At 38.0% G+C, this 23508-nt stretch overlaps 1 protein-coding gene across 2 annotated transcripts in view; it reads left to right on the forward strand.

The window, feature by feature from the left end:
- Positions 1 to 23257, forward strand: part of zyd (sodium/potassium/calcium exchanger zydeco) — a 273963-nt gene extending 250706 nt beyond the window's left edge. For both annotated transcript variants that reach the window (XM_067150202.2, XM_067150203.2), the window contains exons 8-9: positions 5449 to 5550; positions 22182 to 23257. In XM_067150202.2, coding sequence (XP_067006303.2) covers positions 5449 to 5550; positions 22182 to 22516 — 437 coding nt within the window. In that variant the 3' untranslated portion in view covers positions 22517 to 23257. The remainder of the gene's footprint in view (positions 1 to 5448; positions 5551 to 22181) is intronic.
- The last annotated feature ends 251 nt before the right edge of the window (positions 23258 to 23508 follow it).

A 23508-nucleotide genomic window follows, 5' to 3' on the forward strand; every position in this document is an offset into this window, starting at 1 on the left:
AGTGATGCTGCATTGAGGAAAGCAAGGACAAATTTATCTCATTCCTCATCTTGTCTAGTATATCTCATCATAGTGCTGACAACGGTTTTTGCAGTTTCCTTATAACTACATATCCTTTCGTGGTTCTATTTGAGGATCCAACCAGCCCCTCAGTTGAGGACTTGACAGACAATGAAACTTAGTAACTTAATGGATTCTATAATGTTATGCTCCATTTGTCTTCCACCTTCAGGAGTTACCTGTTTCCTCCCTCTTCTCTCTCTCATTTCAGCAGCGTGCTTTGTACAAGTGCACGTGAACACCCAGAATCTCAAACTGAGACCCTTGTTACACTTTAATTACTCTGTATCTTTTTAATTAGAATTCTGACTTGCCACACTTTAAATTTTCTGTATTCTACACTTCAAACTTTCAGCATTGCTTGCATGTACACATCAGTTTTGTGCTTTCTCTGTGGCAGGTTTTGCACATGTACAAATGATGGTAACATCATACCCTGTGGAGCTTTTACCGCATGGAAAGTGGACACGTCCAATTTGTTCTATTCTCAGAACTCCAGTAACAAAACTTTAGTGGATGGTGCTGCCATCTCTGTGGATTTTGTGCCAACTCATATTTCTTTAAAAAGCAATAGTCTTTGTTTTAGACTACAGTATCCTGCAATATTATTGTTGATATCTCTTTATTTTAACTCATAACACCAGTTTAGGCAAGCAAATTTTATGATTAAAAACACCAGCTTCATCACACACATCTTTTATTGCAAACTGTTGCCCACAACTCCAAATCACACACAGATAGCAGTTCAAAGAATAACAAAATCAAGGTAGATCAATCGATTCAATTTCTTCAAGGAATAATACACCTGTGTTACCAACACATAACCTTAATGCAGATTTCTTACATCTAATACAAGATATATATGTATGATATTATTTATTTTTATGAGAAAATCACAGCATTCCCACACTCCCCCTTTTTCTCAAAAAAATAAAAGAGGACTACACTTCAATCAGTTATCCCTTCATTGCAATCCTATAAGCCTACAGAAACTCTTAAGCTTGTTGCTTGATAAATTCTTTGTGAACAAGTCTGCAACATTTCTCCCTGATGTTACATATACACACTCAATGAATCCCTTTTCTACTATTTCTCTACACACCATACATGGTAAATGATGTCAGTATGTTTTGACCTTTCACTCACATTATCATTTCTGCTTAATTTAATTGCTGATGTATTGTCAGCAAAAACTTTACAAGGTGTATCCATAAACCTTTCCAGCCCTAGCTCTGACAGCAAATCTTTCATCCAAGTTACTTCTGAAGATACCTCTGCCATTGCCATGTATTCAGCATCCATGGTAGATCTAGCAATACAAGTCTGTTTCTTGCTATGTACCAAGACACTGCTCCCCCTGCCACTGTGGTTACATACCCACTCACTGATCTTCTTGACTCGGTATCTCCTCCCCAGTCCACATCACAGAATACTTGTATGGACTCTATACAATTTTTAAAACATAACTTTATATCTCTAGTACTACACAGATATCTCATGGTATGCTTCACCTCGTTCCAATCTCTAATCTTAGGTTTTTAACTTTATATCTCTAGTACCACACAGATATCTCATGGTATGCTTCACCTCGTTCCAATCTCTAATCTTAGGTTTTTGACAATTTTGGCTAACTTTACTTATCACAAACACAATGTCAGGTCTAGTATTACTTGACAAATAAGGCAAACTTCCTACTGCACTGCAATAGATGGTACAATCAAATTCCTGCTCATCGTTTTTAGCTGCTGTATACCCCTTGGTAAAATAGTCGTATTCGGTTTACAGTCACTCATGGAAAAATCAGCAAGTAATTTGTCTATGTACAGACTTTGACTCAACATAACCCCTTCTTTTGTCTGTTCTATTTTTATTGACAGTAAGTTTGTCGCTTTCCCTAGATCTTTAATCTCTAGTTCATCTGCCAAGCTTATTTTTACCATCTTAACAACCTCTTTGTTACCTATTACAATTATGTCATCAACATACAAACCAATGAAACAACTCGCCTTTACATACACACATGGTTCTTTGATACATCTCTTAAAATCTAGCCTTCTTATTATAGCATTAACACAAGCATTCCAGTCTTTACTCATTGTCCTCCACAGCTGATTTATTTTTGCGAAGTATTCTTGTACATTCATGCCCTTGGGCTTTACAAAATGAGTTAACTGTTACAAGGCCATAGCACCATTCACTAGCCCTCCATCATTGCAGAACTCGTCCAGTTTCTCCCATGCCTTTTTTGCTGATTCAATATCTGCAATGTCACTTTCAAAATTTTCTTCCACATATTTGAAAATAACCGCTAACGTGATCACATTGTTTCATGCTCGTTGTCTCATTTCTGTCTGAGGCAATTGACAACCTGGTGTATCCTCATACCTTATAACTGATTCCCAAGTTCTTGTTTCACCTTCAATGCCCATGAAAAATAGTTCTCCACTGTAAGCTTAGCCACATTCCTGTTCAGTGTTTCTTCCCCGGTCCACATGGTCACCATTTTTTCCATTAATAATGTCACAACATGCTTTGTCTGTTAATTTTTGTTACTCCATTTCATCTTATATTGTCCAAAATGTACTGCAGCGCTCTGGTGCTCTGGGCCCATAACTTGTTGATATCTCTTCGTTTTAGCTTATAACACCAGTTTAGGCAAGCAAATTTTATAATAAAAACACCATTTTCATCACACACATCTTTTATTGTGAACTGTTGCCCATGACTCCAAATCACACACAGCTAGCAGTTCAAAATATTTTTAAAAAAAGCTAGACCAATCGACTCAATTTCTTAATGTAGATTTCTTACAACTAACACAAAATATATACATAAGATATCATTTATTTTTATAAGAAAATCACAGCATTCCAACAATCATACTCTTTTATATCCTGCAGTCTTTAAGCTGGTGAAGACAAGTTTGAGTTACTGTTATTGTGTAGTGTGTCACTGTGTATGTACTGGCTTTCAAAAAGTACAAAGTAATTGTGTCTGTCAGTTGAGTTTTCATATATATTTATTTATTTTAGTCATGCAAGGCAACCATGAACTCAATAGATTCAATATTAAAAGTATACCTTAGTATACCAACAGCACAGTTAGGTGAGTGACAAGCATTTTGTTTAGTACATTGTTGTTCCTAATAAATTTTTCGAACACCCCATTTTCTATTTGATGAATCTCCACTGTCTCATTTTAATTTGTTTTTCTGATATGCAAAGTTTTCTTGCTTTTTAAGTATTGGCCATTGAGGTGACTGTGTCCATCTCTGCCAAAATACATGCCAGTATATGTAATTGAGGCAGTAAGTGGGAGAATGGACTATGCTGGGAATTTGGTAAATTTGAGTTATTGGTACTGGTACCCTCATGTAGGGCATGCATTCATCTTTCATTGTGCATGATATCAAACACATCAGTAGGCTTCTTCCCTCCTTGTTTAAAGAACTTACTTCATGTAAATTACTCATCTCACGTTCATGCTGCAAGTGTGTGAGCTATGCCAAGCAGATAGAAGCATTCATGGTGAATGCTGCCTGTCAGCTACGCAAGCTGGCCAATAGCTGTGCCTGTTCTCGAACATGTGTTAGTTGTATACAACACAACGGACGGTGAAGGAGAAGTAATAATGAGTAGTTACAAAAAAACAAAAGAGAAATTATGATAGGCAGAAAATAAAAAAGGCTTAAGTGATGAAACAAATAAGGTGGTTCCTGCAAAGCAGCAGGGTGTTGGATGTGATTGCAGCGTGCCATCAATGGCAACTAATGTGAGCTGGTGTAAATACCATGAACTTTAAAAACTATAAAGATTGTATTTTCTGTGTGTTCTATACAACTGGTGACTATCATGCACAAAATGGTTTTTTTTTTAAATTTGAACTGATAAGTCAGCAATAATGCAGAGGCATTTACTCAAATAAAACAATTCATGGGAATCAAAGAAGGCATGTATTATTCACACTGAAACATTTGCGTGCTGCAGAAAGAAACAGTAATAAAGCTAAATACAAGGATTTGATCCCTCTTCCCCAGTATATACCATAGAATTACCATGCGCTCCTCCAAGATTACTAGAATACAGCTGAGTATGTCGAGGAAAACGCTGACATATGAATGTACTGAAATATTTTCTTTATCATAGCATTAGTTCAATATTTGATTTAATTGAAGATCTAAATACCTTTTGTGAAAGAACAAAGTAACTGGGTAGTGAAGGTGATTTTTGGGTAAATACTGTGTTAGACTGATAGGAAAGCTGATAGTTGGATGGAAAGATGGGATGATGCATTTTTCCATGTAATATCGTAATTAGTTGGAGGAAAGAAAACTTTATGACACAAGAAAACAAAGAGCTAACATCACAGAGGAGATGATTCAGTTGCAATTGCAAGGCTATTTTGTTTGTTTACAAGTGAAAAGGGCCTATGTAGACAGCTTTTTTTGTCCAATCCTTGTCCCGTTTCTCTACGAGGTGGGATGAATCTGTTGTGGCAGGTTTAGATGACCGGATGCCCTTTCTGACGTCAGTCTCATCAGATGAGTTAATGAGATGAAATGAATGAGGTGATATATGATAATAGGAAGGGAGAGCATGAAACCCAGTGCTTGCACATAGCCTACTCCTCTCGAATAGCGCCAAAGGGTCTGCTCAAGGCTTAACGTCTCCATCCAACCGACGAATCACCATCAATAACGTCGTATGCCCTCACTCCTTATGAGCACTATGGATAGGTTTGGAATTTAATCCAAGCTTTCTGCACACCATCTAGTGATTAGAAATTGTATACCACTACCTCCCCTACCCTGCCGACCAACATTCTGATGACTGGGCGAGTTGGCCGTGCGGTTAGGGGCATGTAGCTGTTAGCTTGAATCCGGGAGATAGTGGGTTCGAGCCCCACTGTCGGCAGCCCTGAAGATGGTTTTCCGTGGTTTCCCATTTTCACACCAGGTAAATGCTGGGGCTGTACCTTAATTAAGGCCATGGCCGCTTCCTTTCCACTCCTCGTCCTTTCCTATCCCATCATCGCCATAAGACCTATCTGTGTTGGTGCAACATAAAGCAACTAGCAAAAAAAAAAAAAAAGAAAGAACATTCTGATGGGGAAATTTTTTCAACCAACAGGACTCGAACCGGCTAACCATGATGTCAGACCAAAGAGTTTTTTTATATGTATACTTTCAGATGGTAAACGATAAAATATATTTTGATGGGTATACTTTTCCTCTTTATTAGGGCAAACTCAAAACTCAAAATATCTCAGTTTGATCTAACTCTGGCATAGCCTACTCTCTCACTCACTGCCTCAATTGTTGTCTTTTTTTAATGGAAAGTATTTCTGTGTACTGTATATCTAAGGATGTAATATTTGATTCTTCTCCAGGTGACACACTGAAAATTCCTGACTCCGTGATGGGTATTACATTCTTAGCTGCCGGCACAAGTGTTCCAGAGGCAGTATCTAGTGTCATCGTGGCTAAGCAAGGTACATAAACTACAGATGCTGTTATAAGCAATAGTAAGAAAATGGATAGAGCTCTCAGGAATAGATCATGAGAAGTTTCTCCAGTCATTATTTAGTGTCATTAATAAATCCTTCCAGAGTTGAAAACATAGATAGAGAAATAACTTCAGTAGATGCTGCAAAAAAGATTAATAATAGATACAGAATCTTTCCAAATTTGCATCCATAAGAGGTGCCTTGGTGTGCTTGTAGATTTACCCAGTAAAGGGCAGTCGACAATGGAAACAACAAACCTGGTGAATTTAATGTCAAAAATTTCATTTTTGGTCCGTATTGAATCAAGATTTACATTAAGAAATATGGGTAAGTATTGAATAGGTGGAACCACTTACCCATATTTTTTAATGTAAACATGGTGAATGCAGCATTCATTGGTGACAAGAAAGCTCACTAAATCTTATAAGGGGTAGTCATATGAAAACCTAACACCCGCCATAACATACAATCCACACAAAAGGTGGCAACACTATTGTTACATATTGATACTGCCATCTTTGTGATAGGAGAACTTCATAGAGACAACTCACAGGTGTACGCAGTTCTTGGGTTATGTCTTTGTTAGTCTACAAACTGGTCTGATGTGTTCGTCCAACTGAGAAATGAAGACAAGCACAGAAGAGCAGAGAAGTGTGGTTCATTTTCTGGTGACTGAGCATACTGGAGTATGCGAAACTCATCATCGCACGTCTGCTATATATGGCAAACACTGCATGTCCATGACGAGTGTGCACAAGTGGCATAGGAGATTCCGAAAAGGCCACATATCACTACAAGATGATGCACGCTTAGGACAGACCTATCGAGCCATTACTCATTCACTTCAGCGATTTGGTTGGGAAACACTTCAACATCCTCTGTACAGCCTGGACCTTTCACCTTGTGATTTTCACACATTTGGCAACCTGAAGAAAGACATTCGTGGACGTCCATTTCATTCAGACAAGGAAGTGCAAGAGTGGGTGCGTGCGGTTGTTGATATGTCAGCGACCTATGTCTTCCCACAAAACTGAAATTGATTGTCTCCCAGTGGTATAAATGTATTAACACTTTTGGTAATTACTTTTGAATAAAACCATTCCATGATCACATTTTAGTGGGTGTTTGGTTTTCATTTGACTGCCCCTTATAGAATTCACTAAAGGTGAATCAGTTGTGATGGTACTGTGGTGATTTCATGTGAAATAACACATGACAGCACTTGTAGTAAAACAATTTATCAGGCCATCTGTGATTGCCTCTAAGCTGAACTTGCAGCTCATTGGATTAGACATGCTACTCGAGATGGCTCCCATCTCCTTCCGTGGTCAACTGACTTAACTCAAAGTGACCTTTTCATATGGGATTACATCAAAGACCATGTGTACCTACTCCCTATGCCATTTAGGGGGAAACAGTGGTGCAACCATTCGTTGGTACTGACCGTGAAAGCTGGCGACTTGTGTGGGAGGAAATGGAATACAGAATTGATGCCTACCATGTCAACAAGGGTTCACATATTCAATATCTGTTAGGTACATAATAAGTTTGGAGAGATTCTGTATATACGGAATATTTAAATATACAAGGGTAATCCCAAAAATAAGGTCTCCTATTCTTTTATAAATACAGACCTCTGTTCGTGTGGCTGTTGGTCACAATATTGTGAAGAGTGTTTCCTGTGCTTGCATATAAACATGCGCATGCCGCACTGAGGCACTCAGTCTTGGCTTGGCAGCCATTGAGAATGGAGCTCCCCTTGGATGTTACCGCCAAGTGCATGAATGTCAAAAATGTTCGTAAGTGCTGTAGAGAGTTTGTAGCCGGTCGGACTGAAATTTACGACAAACAAAGGAGCAGAAGATTGCCAATTTCTGTCGAGGCAGTCATGAAGGTTGAGCAAATCATGCGTGATGATCAGCGGATCACCCTGGGTGATTTCTGCACTTTGGTTCCTGAGGTTTCCTGAAACGCCGCTCACAGAATTTTAACGGAAATGCTGAAATACCAGAAGGTGTGAGCAAGATGGGTGCCAGCACCGACGACGGGGTAAAAGATGAGGTTCACAACCTCCTGAACAGCATGGCAGTGAGCTGGTATGACATGGACATACAAAATCTGTCACAAAGTCTACAAAAATGCATCAAATAAAATGGTGATTATGTAGAAAAAGAGCTAAATATTCAAGGTGTAAAATGATGTAAACAATTGTAGAAATAAACAGGTCCATGTATTTATAAAAATAATAGGAGACCTTATTTTTGGGATTACCTTCATATATAGTACAAACTGCAGGTGTGTGGATAGGGAAATGAAACAGAGGAATAATCATAATATGCATGGTTCCAGTAGTAGTTGGTTATTGGATCTATGTTTATTATGACTTTTCTCCTTACTCTACTCACTGGTGTGGGGTGTATTTACAATTTTCGAACACTTTGACTACCATATCATACACTGAACACTGAATTTTCATGGCTACTTCAAATTCAAATGGATGTTTTCAGCTATTAAATCATGTAATGTACAATACCGTTTTATAGCTCTATAGTAATCATTTGTATGACATATCATACACTGTCTGATCAAGAGTATCCAGACAGCCCTCTGTACAGATAAACCAGAGGTGCTGCTATCAAAGGCAGCTGAGGGGAGTGCTATGAGGTACCCACAGAATGGGTGGTGCAAGAGGATTTAGTGACTTAACATCTGGAATGGTTATTGAGTGCCACATCAGTAAAATCAGTCAGGGCTATTTCTGTCCTTCTCAAGATGTCAGAGTCAACTTTCTTGGATGTGATTGAGAAGTAAAAATGAGAAGATACAGCCACAATTAAATAACATCAAAGTACACCATGTGTGTTGACCGACAAGGCAGTGGCAGCTGGTGGTTAAAAGGTTCAGTGGTGCACAATTTTTACCAATGATATAATATGCTTACAGGCTAATTTTCAAATCTAGATACCTCAACAATACTTTTTATTATTAAAAATAAAACAAACATTTTACATTTTTTTTCAGGAATATTACTACAACTCATCAACATTTTTTCATTTAAAAACTCTTTTACCATATTGAAATGAAACACCTTGAGGTAGCCTAATTCCGGTATTGAAAAGTATCCTTTTGTAATGTAACTGGTTCCGAAATTAAACGTCGCGTGGGCCTTCCCATTCGTTTCACCTCGGATTGTTCCTCGGCAGTCCGTTGTGGAAATGGCCTAAACGTTAAAGACTGCAGCGAATTCATGATCTGGCAAAACACCAGTAACTGATAAAAATGCACAATAATAAAAACACACATGCTGACATGAATATTTACACAATGAAATCAATAAGCTACTTAGCTTGTACGCACATAACAAAGCTCATGACTATACTGAAATAAATGGTGGTGTTTACTATTAAATTTAGAGCCATTAGTTATATATCGAGCCACGGTCGACTTGATGCGTCGCTGTAGCCAGGAAGAATAGCTCTAGCTAGCTCCTTACTGAGCGCAGTGAGGGATCCAACCGGCCGTGATCCCGCAGATGAACTTCCATCCGTTGTCGCTAGACGACACTCCTGTTCTATAACAGAATCTCACATTGAGCAGCAACGGTCTCTAGCGACTTTGTTAGTAGTTGGTTACGTAGGGGCACGGCTGATTTGATGCTTCGCTCTAGCTATCTCCTTAGCGCAGCGAGGGATCCAGTCGGCCGTGGTAGGAGGAGCCAGGTTGATAAACCCCCATTTAAGCAATGTATAAGAAGCCACGCCTATCTTTTCCTCTCCCCGCGCACCCCTGTAGCAGCCCAAAACCACACTTCTAGCAGCCCCGCGCACCCCTCGAGCAGCCTAGTTTTCATCCTACCGCAGGTTGACTTCCCGCTGCAAACTTTTCTGCTCCTGCAGTGAACATCTAAGAGTACCGGCTTGTAAAGTACCCTGTAGTCAATATTTGCTCTTTCAAGCTCTTGAAAAATTTGTCTTGTTGAATGAAAATACAGTAGTTGAGTAATCCAAATTATAAAACTTTACCTAAAATAAACATAAAAATTTAATGGGGGTAGCGCAAACCTGCAACCTTATGGAGAAACCGCCCCTGCGACAAGGGTTATTGAGCATTGAAGAAAGTGGTACAGAAAAATACACTGATGAGCAGGTGAATTCGAGATACCTGGCTAGTTACGTGTAGCATCCCTTGTCACCTTAATGATGATGGCAATGCAGTGTGACAGGGACTCCACAAGATACCTGAAGTGTGGGTAGTCATACTGTTCCATGACCACTGCACAGCCTCCCATAATGCACAGAGTTTGTTTGGAGCAGGGTCAATGATGCACACGTCTCTCACAATAGAATCCTAGATGTGCTCAATAGGATTGTGGTCAGGTGACCTTGAACCATCAGTCATCAATGATCTACATTTAGGGCTGTCACACAGCTGGCAGATTCCCCATCAGTTGCTAACCTTGCATTTTCTTAGTTTCCAAAGAACTTTGTACTCCATGGTAGTTGACCCAAATCTCTGTGTTCGTGGTACGCTCTGGACATGGTGGGCATGGAAGGCTCATTGAATGCACAATTTCCGAGATGGAATTGCTTGTACATAGGATAATGACAATCTGGCCGCAATCAAACATGATGAGATCTTGTGTCTTACCCATGCTGCGCAGACTCATTGCTCACATGGCCAGTACGACATTGCAGTCATCTACCATGCTGAACTGTTTCATTCACTGGGCTGACTACAGCACCATTTTGCTAAAACAGCTATTAGGCATGTGGCTTTCATGGACTCAATGGATAAATGAAGAGTGAAATAGGAGGAATTCGTTTGCCTTAATTGTGAGAACCTAGATGAAGATGAGTGAGAAAGACAACTGTTTAGAAACTGAATCTGAGCATGAAGTACCTCCAATGATGATCCAAACTATTCACCCAGTTATGATGGTTCCAAAGATAATCTCGACTGTGATCCAGACATATGAGTCTATGAAAGCCACATGCCTAATAACTGTAAAGCAACCATCCGGAATGAGCAACTTACCCACATGCAACAACATCCAAGTGCCTATTACATACTAATAATACGTTAGTTTTATGTATCATTGATAACGCAACACTACTGACAATATGTTAAAAAAAAGTGCAATGACTCACTGAAAATGAACTCTCCCGACATTCGCCTCTCACTCATGCATCTAAATGCTATGGTGACATCATCCACATTGATCACTAGATGCACTGCTTGGAGGTGGTCTGTTGGGGGTAATGCAGGAAGGAGGAGTGTGCAGTTTAATGATGCATACATGTAAATTTTATGTATGTTGGTATTCTAGAGTTATAGAGGAAAAGGATGCAAGGACATTTTGACCAACTGCATATTGTCTATAGTAGAAGACCAGTTTGGAGATGATGATTGTGTTTGACCTCTTGAATGTAAAATATCTGTTGTATCTTGCTGGAATCCTACAAGTTGAGCCTCACTGGAATAACCTTTCCTAAACCTAAACTGCTTTCTCTCAAACCACTTACTGTATTTATCCAAATCCAAGACGTCATTTTTTCTCAGAATCTCGTGTGAAAAATCTAGGGTCATCTTGCATTTGCAGCCTAACAGTAAAAACACCACTGGCAACTACCACGGTAATCACGCTGCTTCCCTTCATCCCCCACACATGCATAAAACTCGACCTTCAACATCGATGTCTTTATTAGGCCTATAGGCTACATTGCTAGCCACGGCAACCGGTTGTACAGTGTCTCCGTGTAATGTCACTAGTTCTCGGGAAATAGTGAAGAAAGAATGAATGTCATTGTACTTGGCAGTAGACAGATTCACAGTGCAGGTGACTGGGCAGGCAAAAATCCCCTGAATAGCATTTTTTTTTAAATGTCCCTGTATTAGCCTCTAAAAAAAGTTTTTTAAATCCGCAGAATGGCATCAAAACAAGCGAGCCTTCAAATTCTTAGAAAAGCCATGGCTACTCAGTGGCAGAGTTATAAGGCATCTACTATACCTGACACTTAGTAAAATTAACAGTTTTACAGACAGCAGGAATATTTTTGTGATAGATCATCATATTGTAAAGACACATGGAACAAGCATTACCGGCAAATTTTCAATGGGTTCTCGTCGATATTATGATGCCAGTTTTAAGTACATGGTTATTAAACATGCAGAAATGAAGAATAATTGGCAGCAGCAAGAAAATACAGTATAACTAAAGCCAATGTTTCGTGTTAGCATGAAGACAAAAATAGCTTGAAAATATATAATGTACAAAAATGCATTCAGTGGCCCACAACAAGGATGCTTTAAAGAAGTCAAAGAGGAAATTGTGAGGTATGTGTGTGAAAAACGCAAGGGCAGAATGATTATACCATGGCGCAATAAACTTGTTGACCTTCAATGTCTGCGTCTTCATTATACATTGCTAGCCGCTGAAGTCGACAGAAGCCGGCAAGCGAGACGTGCGTCTAGCAGCAGCTGGTTGTACCTGATGCTTAGTAAAAGTAACAATTTTATAGACAGTAGGAATATTTTCCTGATGGATCATCGTATTGTAGAGACGTGGAACAGGTATTGCTGGCAAAATTTCAATGGGTTCTCTTCAATATTATGATGCCAATTTTAATTTAATGGTTGTTAAATTTGCAGAAATAAAGAATAATTGTGCAGCCGCAAGAAAATACGCCATAACACTAAAGACAATGTTCGGCATTGGAGTGAAGACAGAGATAGTCTAAAAATGGGTACTGTACACAAAAGGCATTCATATGATTTCACAAAGCACTTTTTAACCCAGATTAGATTTTTTTTTGAAGGAAACAGTGGGGGTCATCTTGCATTCAGGGTCATCTTGGATTTGGAGAAATATGACAGTAATTTTGCAAACGTAACTAATATAATTAGAAAGAATGCTTTTCCAGAACTTATATGTCTGGATATGTAGTTTCTCTCTTGATAACATTTCTGAACCTCTTATTAATTGAGATAAAATCAATTTGATTCCTTTGTATATTACTTTCACTGTCATCTGGTGGGGGACTCTATGTGTACAATTGGTGATCTGGAAGCTGAAAACATATAGTGTATTGGTGATAATCATTTCTGTCTCTTGACTAACTGGAAAAGTCTGTCACCTGTTTATTGCCTTGTCCAAAACCTCATTCTTCAACCAAGTCTCCTTGCCATTCTTTTCCTATCTTAGCATTAAAATCACCCATAATTATCATTACACTATTACTTTTCACTGATTTCTGGAAAACAAAACATAATTTCCAATGCCAGTGACAGCGTATTGCACTGCATTGCACTTCTAGGTGCACCATTGAGGAAAGAAGAACCACATGAGGAGTACTTCATTAATAAAGTGATAACATTTCAACAATTATTAGACGAGTGGACACAGTTTTTAAAATGAATGCTTTTATACTTATATAATATCACTCATGAAATTGAAATTTAAAACTGTGATTTGATACAATCGGATGATGTTCTTTCAGAAATGAAATATGTCATCCTATTTTTAAATTGTTACTTTTTCAGGCATTATCTAAATTGTATTTACTCATAATTTAGTTTCAACAGACTGAAGAACCTAACAGTTATAGATCATACATTACTACAATGAAAAGTAATAGTGAGAGTGTTTCAAACTGTTCTTCTGCTATAGCCATCCATTTTCTCCCCTCCAACTTTCAGACAACTTACCAGTGGCGTCGCGTGCTTAGAATCTTTGGGTGTTCATACAGAGCTGACAGTAGATTTAAAAAACCCCATGCATAGGCCTAAGTTGCTCCTCAGTCAATACATTAACAGCAGCTCAGTTAGTCCATATTGGTTCATTAAGCAATATTATATTACACGTGTGACTGTCAACACTACCATGCAGTTAGTCAATTAACCACTCCGGGGTAACAGCTCTATGCGTTAACCACCGCCACGGACTACGCAATTCATGCTGCCATCTTTGGGATTTGAAAACAACTTGAAATAACTTTCAGAAAAGGCATTGGAAGCTGGTCAGCGGTCTGTAATCCGCTGCCTGCTCGATATGAAGCAGCCATTGGATGCATATCAAGCAGGCAGTGCCATGATCACCCTGTAAACTGTTTTCATATTCGCCATACCCATAGCATTGTCCGTTCGAGCTCTAGCTATGCAATACACTAAAGTTTGTAGTTCAAAATGGGGTTGTGGTCAGCTGGCGTGGTGTGTGATTCAAATGGAAACGGAAAGTGAACTGGCACTTACAACTTTGTAAATACATTCTCAACAAACAGAAATCTTGTTCTCATCATACAATATTGTGTAAATTTCAAGAGTTTTGGGATTACCAGGGTGTTCACATGATCATATGATCCTTAAGATGAGATGCCCCTGCAACTTACAGTCCCTTGATACATCTCTTTTACCCTCCATACAGTCTGTTTCCCAACTCGTTTGTTTTTCAGACCTTTCCATATCTTGCTTTTGCATACACTATCATATGCCTCCTCAATATCCAATATCATCAGTAATCATCAGCAGTAAGGGCAGTTGCTCAGAAGGTAGATTCCCTATAAGTTTTTTACCTAGTCTTTTCTTAAATCATTTCAAAATATTTGAAAATTTATTGAACATCTTCCTTGGTAAATTATTTCAATCCCTAATTCCTCATCCTATAAACAAATTTTAAGTTTTGAGATTACCAGGGTGTTCACGTGCTCGTATGATCCTTAAGATGAGATGGCTCTGCAACTTGCATCCCTTGATCATCTCTTTTGCCCTCCATGCAGTCTGTTTAGTCTGAATTCCATATTATGATCTTTCCTACTTTTAAAAAACACTCGTACTGATTCATCTACTAATGTCGTTCCACGCCATCTCTCCACTAACAGCTCGGAACTTATCGCTTGGTCAAGTAGCTCATCTTCTTTCTCCCAAGTCTTCCCAGCACAAACTTTGCAACATTTTTGTAAAGCTACTCATTTGTCCAAAATCACCCATATTTGTAATGCCGTTCTTGTTTCTGTCTTATTGCAGTCTTCTTCTCCTTCCATACAGCTCTTGACATGCAATATAGCCATTGTTTCCCCACCTCTGCAGCTGCTGTCACGAGCTCCTTACTCATCTCATCCAAACCTGATGCTCTTTCTCCTTTCATCTTTCTCAATGTTCTTTTAGTACCTGCCATGATAAGTTCATTTTAGTTTGTAGTTCATCGTCATCCCTCTCAGTTACTTCCTCTTCTGAGATTCCATTTGAATTTAGCAATTCTTCAATCCCTCCACTTCATTATGAGTTCCTCCTTCTTCTCCACCTCCTTGCCATATTTATTTACCATTTTTACAAACTCCATTATATCTACTTTTCTTACTTTTAACCATTTCATAATCATTTTACCACCTTCCCTATCTTCTCCCATCACCTTGGTACACTCTGATCCACCTAATTTCTTCTACCACCATCCTTTTTGCTTCCTTCTTTCTTGACTGATACTCTTCCCATACTGTTCCACATACTACTGTATTATGCATGTCTTCCTTCACTATTTTCATACACTCTACCCTAGTTGTCTCCTCTTTCAGCTTCCATACTTTTGCTCATTTCTCTTCATTTTTCTGTGTCCTTCTTATCTTTAATACTTCTCAGGTACATTACCAGCAGTCAATAGTTACTGTTCAAGGCTCTTGATGGTATTACCATGATATCGGTAATACCCCTCTTCATTTATCTGATAAAGAGTATATAGCCCACCACTGACTATCAAGAACAGTCTCTGCTGTACCAGGTTATATTATGGCTCTCATTCATAATAACAAAGAGTTTTCAACAAAGAACCCATTTCTTTTGCAGAAATCCAGTAATTTCTCACCTTCCTCATTTTGATTCCCCCAACCCTTTGTTTCATATCCCTGCCTTTCTTTGCTAATGTGTACATTTAAATCCCCTATTACTACCATTTTCTTTCCTTCCTGCTGTTTCTGCATTTCTTCTTCAAAGTATTATTTTTCTTGTAATATACAGCCTGCTTGTGGAGCATACACTTGTACTATCTCCAAGTTCTCTTTAGATATATTTTAACTTTTATTATTCTGTCATTTTTTCTTCTACTCTATTCTTTAAATCATCTTTCAGCACTATTCCCATTCCATTCCTCCTTCATTCCTCATCCATTCATATGTCATTATTTTAGAATTTAAACCTTTATTTTCCTGGAATAGTGTAGTTTAAGATTTACTTATACTTTTTAATTATGTCCATGTCAGTGCACAATTGTGCTTTTTACATTTTAACAAGAAGAATAGTGAGATCACACTAGTTAATTATTACATGTTCAACCTCATGAATACCTTTAGGACTAATCCTTCAAGCTGTTATTTAAATGCCCAGATGCTCACTCCTTTGTTAGTAGACTATTTAAATTTTTGTTTCATATCCACAGCATAGTCAATTACAGGATGTCATGGCAGAATCTGCAAATATTAAATTGGTTTCCCCTTTGTTCTTATCATAACCACTGTCTCATTCTGATGAATACCAGTTCTATCGCCTCTGAAACTTACTGTCCGTACTCCCAACTGGTCTTTCCATAACATGAATGATGTACGGTAACATAAAACTCTCATGTACATCACTTGTCTGCATGTTGATAAGGTTTCAGAAAGACTAAGATTTTATCTTTCATTGACAGACTACCTTTGGTTTCCATATCATGGCAGCATTAAGGGCAAGAACAATAGCATATTAAACCTAATCAACCTCAAGTTCAGAGTTTGTGTGCCTAACTTTGGTAGATTCTAGCAACTGGTATGGAACTATTTTGTGATACTTTCTGAAATAACCCACATATGTCTGGAAAATTATGAATTTTAAAATTTTAAACACAAATATCCTAATTTTGTGGACAATAGTTTACGAGAAAGGAAGCACTGAATTTTGGAGTCTGCTGGATGAACATACTGTACCAGAAAAGTTGTTGGGCAAGAGCATGAGAAGGATCTCAGGTTGTGTACGGTCTTATTGGAGCAGGTACAGAGAAGGAAGATTTCGCAGGGTGAATAATAGATGGTATCAAAATTTTTGATAAGTTTTATTAATGATTTGAAGAAAATCACCCTGCTTCTCATTCATTCAAAAAGTAAATCTTCCATTGACATGTTCAGAATGAAATTAAATTGCAGAATTGTAAATGTTGTCAAGATTGAACAAAATATAGTCTTTGTTCTACACATCCACTCGATGTTCGTAAAACATCCAGAATGAATTATAGCTTTCAATAATTTCAATTAAACACACCCTAAAGTTCAACTAAGTTTCCACTCATGAATTCAAATTAAATAATAAAATAAAAACTTTGTTCATAAACCTTCTTTCAAATCACTTTGTCAATTGACCACGATTTTAGAGCTCAAAAGAAAAATTAAATCCTCCAAATCACTTCTGTGCAAGTCTAGAGTCTGTCTAAATCATTATAGATTAAACATAATTTCAAATTGAAGACCGTTTTTGCAAAACTTGCTTTGTGAAAAAGTGAAAATTTTCAGGAGAGACAAAAAACTGTTTTCCAAGAAGGGCTTTTTAGTTATAACCTTTCTTTTTTGTTGATCAACTATATAATTAGTGCTTATTACAGGGTGATCTTTGGGTTTTATTTAATTTAAGAATTGTACACTGTATGAGGGTTCAAAAGTCAACAGTTCTTTCAAAACTTGCATTCTACACAAAATATTAGTGAAGAAAGTGTTAGTAATTTTACTAAAACATGAGTTATCTTCGTTTTTCTATCAATTAAATGTATTTAATAACAGTGTAAGTTTTACAGTACACCATTCCTGTAATTTCTGATATGTACACTCTGATGAATATCGGTATCCCCTGCCTGTCGTAAGAGGTGACTAAAAGGGGCCCCAGGGGCCCTGAACTTTGGAGCGTGGGTTGGCGACCGCGGGGCCCTTAGCTGAGTCCTGGCATTATTTCCACTTAATTGTTCCAGGCTCCTCACTTTCATCTATCCTATTCGACCTCCCTTGGTCAACTCTTGTCCTTTTCGGACCCCGACGGTATTACGTATGGAGGCCTAGGGAGTCTCTCATTTTCATGCCCTTCGTGGCCTTTGTCTTCCTTTGGCCGATACCTTCATTTTTCGAAGTGTCGGATCCCTTCCAGTTTTCCCTCTGATTAGTGTTATATAGAGGATGGTTGCCTAGTTGTACTTCCTCTTAAAACAATAATCACCACCACCATCAGTTAATTCAGAAGGGAATGTTATTCTTGTTCTATGAAATTTATTTACATGGACATTTTATCCACCTTTCACTCAAAATTATTCGACATCACAGTCTTCAAAATAATTTAAACATTGTCTTTGGCATATACGCTTTATGAATATAAAAGAAACCACAAAAAGAAAGGAAAACAGTATCATTCTAATTTTATCAGATATTTATTAACACCAACAAGAGGACCATTGTCGTATCAATTTTAAACCAAATCCATGCAGTTATAAAGATTAACAGTTTCAATGACTTCAAAATGAAAATCATTCCTGTAGAAAGCAAGTTTGGCTGTAACTCTTAAGTAGTAGAAAGCTAGTTTTGCAAAAGCTCGCTAAATTTTATCGACTATTACTGCAGCAAGAAGCAAGTTATACAAAAACAGGTTTCACCATCCTATAGAGGACTTCAATATGAATGTGAATCAATAAAAAAGTAAATTTCCAATTTTTTGCAGAAAGCAAGTTTTGCAAAAACGGTCCTCAATTAGTCTTTCTTCAGAAATCCCACAGTCCAACTAAATATTAATGATTTTAAATCACTTGCTTCAGAAATCCTAAAGTCCAGTTAAATAAATTAAACATGATTTATAACTTATACACTTGCTGTAGAGAAAACCCCTTAAGTTCAACTAAGTTGTTATGGAATGACTTCAAATTACTCTTACTTCAGAAGAAATCCTAAAGTTCATTTAAGAATGATCTCCAGTTACACTTGCTTTGGAGGAAATTCTAAAGTTCTATTAAGAATGACCTACAGTTCTGTTAAATGACTTCTTACAATTTCAATGAGTAGTAGGACTGGAATTCACATGATCAAAAATATTGTTTTATGGACCAGGCACTTTCACTTGATAAGCGTAGCACTAGAGTATTGAGAATGATTGAGTGCCTTGGCAGTAAGTCAGTTAATGTTTTAGTGCAATTATTCACTCAAGAAAGATTGTAAAATACACTTATATCACCTGAATTCAACTATAGAAATGGTTGAAGTGCGGCTCCCCAGCTTGGTGACTAGAACTCCCACGGCGAACAGCCTGTGGTTGAACTCGGCACCAACAGCAGCGAACCACGTTCCATCCCTCGATGTTACCATGTCTTATCCTTCGAAGTTACCACATATCATCCCTCAAAGTTACCACGTCTTATCCCTCGATGTTACCATGTACCTCCGACGATGTAGCCTGTCCCACGCTGGATATGATGTTTAAAGTAATGTGAGGTTACGACACTTCGCCAAGATTTCCAGTGTTTATTAGAAATAAATATGGACAAAGTTCAATTGGCACGATAATGCAAGACGTAGCACTGTCAATTAATAGTAATGAGTTGCATTTCACACTTAGATGAGTTTGAAAGCATAGTTCGTACTTGCATTTTATAATGTAGCAGTTAATATGTGACTCGAAAGAGCACAGTCTTTTATCACAGTCTGAACTACACGTCAGGTCTCTGTGGAAATGTTCACGATAAAAATGAGATCACTTCTTGAATTATGAAGTCAAAAGCACAGTCTTTAAGTACACAGTTCATATGACATGGAATTAGACACTAGGCACAGTTCAGAATATTCACAAATCATATAGTAAGTTTGGCATGAGTATGAATGTCACAGTCTATGAAATTCATGCATAAATTCAATTAACACGACTTCTACAATAATCTCTAGAATTCTAGCATTCACTGCTTAAGTGGATTTTATGTGTGAATTCTCATAACAAGGGTTCATATTTCCTATTATCGACATAAAATGTCCTTAATGTTCAGTCCCTTTTTCTATTGATACTGTTCAAATATTCACAAAAATACGTGAAAATTGACCACATTTAATCTCATTAATCACTGAGTATTTGATTAGAATAACACCTTAAATAGTTCACACTCGTAATCAGAGACAAAACACGTGTCTCAAAATTCATGAATTTGTCAATAGTCATAAGTATAATTTATCGCGCACATATCTTCTAATATTCTTATCACCGTACGTGATCGCGACAGAGTTCAAGTATACATCGAACTAGCAAAATCCATAATGCACTGTAAACTGGCAAGTTTAACACTTGTATTCTAAGTTCTACCTGAATACATATTCAAGATCACGAGTTCACTACTTGTTAAAGAAATTCGTAAGTCTTGTACTATGAAACTCAGTTTTCTAGTACTTTACACTATTTCACACGTTCATGACGCGGTTGAAGTTTCCAATTATTGTGATCTTGCACAACGAAATTCAAATTCTTACTGCACGACTCTCTTTCACTTCGCGCAACGCGTCGTAGCAGCATAACTTTCTGCCATGGTTGAGTTGCATAATTTTTTTTTTTTTGCTAGTTGCTTTACGTTGCATCGACACAGATAGGTCTTATGGCGATGATGGGGTAGGAAGGGCCTAGGAGTTGGAAGGAAGCAGCTGTGGCCTTAATTAAGGTACATCCCCAGCATTTGCCTGGTGTGAAAATGGGAAACCACGGAAAACCATCTTCAGGGCTGCCAACAGTGGGGCTTGAACCCACAATTTCCCGGATGCAAGCTCACAGCCGCGCGCCTCTATGTGCATGGCCAACTCAACCGGTGGTTGCATATTTCAACTGAGTATACCTCTCAGGTCGTTGACCTATATATACCCCGCTGGGGTGACACAGGCCAGAGCACAATGTAGCTTCCACCGTAGTTCCAGTTTCATTTATTGAGGTTCCTGGGTTATGGGTGGTACTGAGTAATAACATTTGGAGCGTTGTGTCCAAGTGTTAAGGAATGTGCTCCTCATGTAGGGTCAGTCATGCTGCAATAGCTCTTTCTGGCCCAGTGAGGAAAGCGATGGCAAACTACCTCACTCTTCATCTTCCCACTTATATTTCATTTTGGCACCACCTTTGGTTTTTGCTGTTTCCCTATAACTGCACAACCTTTGCAGGTGTTATTTCAGGATTTAACCAGCTGCTGGGCAGGTGACTTAACAGACAGACAGACAGACAGACAGACAGACAGACAGACAGACAGACAGACAGACAGACAGACAGACAGACAGACAGACAGACAGACAGACAGACAGACAGACAGACAGACAGAATAAAAGGATGCCTTATGAAGACATGCATGTTTATTTACTAGATTCAAAATTCCATTTTTAATTAAAAATGAAAGTAATATTATCATTCCTAATGGTAACTTGTGAGAATTTTATGAACTGAAAAATAGTAAGATATCATTTCTATGTGTATCTTTGCCCGAGGTTAGTAGGGGTGAAAAACATGAAGGAATTCAAATTTCTAATAAATTGTTAGTGTTTGCTGTTTAATTCTGGACTACAGAGTCCATTCACCTGTACTGATTATAGGTAACGAATGCTAAATGCAGAATTTTAAGTAATGATAATTACGAAGCCTGTTTTTTGTCAACATGTGATGAGCTAAAATAAAAGACACACTGACAAAATGATTTTATCACTAAAAGTTTAGTAGTTTCATACATTTTTGCATGTAATTGCCAAAACAATTTAGGCATTTGTCATATCACGACACCAGCCTTCCAATGCCCTCTGCAAAGAAGTCTGCTGCCAATGTGTAAGGTGCATCTGTGCAGCCTCCTGTTCTATAAAGTCCACCACCAAGAAACCTTTATAGTCCCAGAAAAATGGTAGCCATTGTTTTCCTGTTGCTCAGTGTCAGTTTTAACTTTTTTGGCTTGTTTGGAGAAGAAGGATGCATCCACTGCTTAGACTGTTCTTTGGTTTCTAGAGTATCATACAGGACCCAAGTTTCATCGCCAGTAGTGATAGACTTGGAAAACTCTTCCCCTTAACTATGGTAACATATGAGAAACATTATGGCTTATGCCATTCGTTGCATTTTGTGTTCGTCAGTCAACATTAATGGGAACCAACGTGAACAAAGTTTCCAATATCTTAAGTGTTGAGTCACAATTACGGTATGTACAGAGAAGACCTTAAAATATCTGGGATTCCTGTAGAAAGTTCACTGATCATAAATCTCCATTCAGGAGGCTGTCCAGATGCACATTACTTCACTGGCAGCAGACTTCTTTGCAGAGGGCATCGGTAAGCTGATGTCATGATATGACAAATGCCTAAATCGTTTGGGCAATTATGTGGAAAAGTAAGTATGAAACTATTAAACCTTTAGTGACAAAATCATGTGTGTCTTTTTTCTATAGCCCATCGGAGGTTGAAGACAAAAAAGAACAGCCCTCCTATTTTGGATAATCAACTACCCTCAAGTTATATTCTTGAAATATGTACAAAATGTTTAACATACATCTGATCATAAAATGTGATGCTTGTAACATAAGAATTACTTAATCCAAAAATATATATTCTGATACAAATTTATATGATCTTGTGATGCAGGACATGGATCCATGGGAATCAGCAACTCTATCGGCTCTAACACATTTGATATCCTGCTATGTTTGGGACTACCATGGCTTATTAAAGCTTCATTCCTGCCTGCCACTGAAGGCCATCACTATGTTGGAATTAATTCACGAGGACTGGAATACAGTGCCATTTCCCTGCTGTCAACACTGTTCTTGCTGTATGCCACATTCTCGTTCAACAAGTTCCAGTTGGACAGCAAGGTGGGACAGGCATGCCTCATAATGTACGGCATGTTCCTGGTTCTTGCCTCACTCATAGAACTTAATGTTTTCTTCATGGTGAACCTGCCTACATGCGGTCGGTGAAAGAGTGCAAATTATTGTGTGTTTATGTGCTATTTGAAACTCCTTCTGTGAAATGTCAGTCACCCTAGGTTGCGTCTACCGGGTGCAATATCAACAAGCGAGGACTTGGGTATCAATTACAAACTTTATGAAAGTGACAGCTTAGATTTCTAAGTATTTTATTTTAATCCTCCTTTTATTTGTGTGACTGTTTTGTACGTCTTTGAGTCTTTGTATGGTGACTGAACTTACTCAGAGTTTGAAAAGGAATCCAATATAATTTATGTGTCAAACCAAAGTAAGTTCAGGATGTGAACTCAGGTCCGTTATGTTGCACAGCGCAGCCTCAGCTGCAACAGCAAGTAGATTGTTGTATGTGAAAAGTGTATGTATGTGTGTCTTTATTTACAAATATATGAGTGGACATACTTTTCTTCATAACAGTGTGTTTAAATGTAAAGTTTCAGTAGAGAAGGTACTGAGAACTTCTGCAGCTCCTGTAAAGCTTTTTGACTCTTTATCATTCTTCTTCTAACTGGAACATGCTGGCCATGCTGGTTGATACATAATTTCCTCCTGCCATTTGATGCCTCTTCATGCAGAAAGAAGTGAAAGTTGTTTGCCTGTAGAATTCTAGAACTTCTATTTGTAAATATTTCCAAGGGGATCTACCTGAACTATAAACACGTAAAGAATAGCAATTTTGTTTTCAATTTTGTCTTGTTTTTCACCAATAATAGTTCGCTGAATCCAATATAGCCTCTCCTTTCTTTTAATACATCTGGACAGGGTGCAAAATCAAAAAGAAATGGGGGAGGGTGGGTTGAGGAGGATCATGGGGCTTAACTTCTAGTGTTTATTTTAGGCAGTACCCAGTGTGGGTGGGGGTATGTAAAGTGAATTAATTAATTAAGTGAGTACAGTAAGTAAAAATATGAATTTCAAATATTTTCATTTGAATTCTGTTGTTAAAAAAGGAATAATGAATATTAGAAAGTTATTCCCAGGTTTCA

The sequence above is a fragment of the Anabrus simplex genome, chromosome 6 (genome assembly GCF_040414725.1).
Source record: "Anabrus simplex isolate iqAnaSimp1 chromosome 6, ASM4041472v1, whole genome shotgun sequence".
Taxonomy (NCBI): domain Eukaryota; kingdom Metazoa; phylum Arthropoda; class Insecta; order Orthoptera; family Tettigoniidae; genus Anabrus; species Anabrus simplex.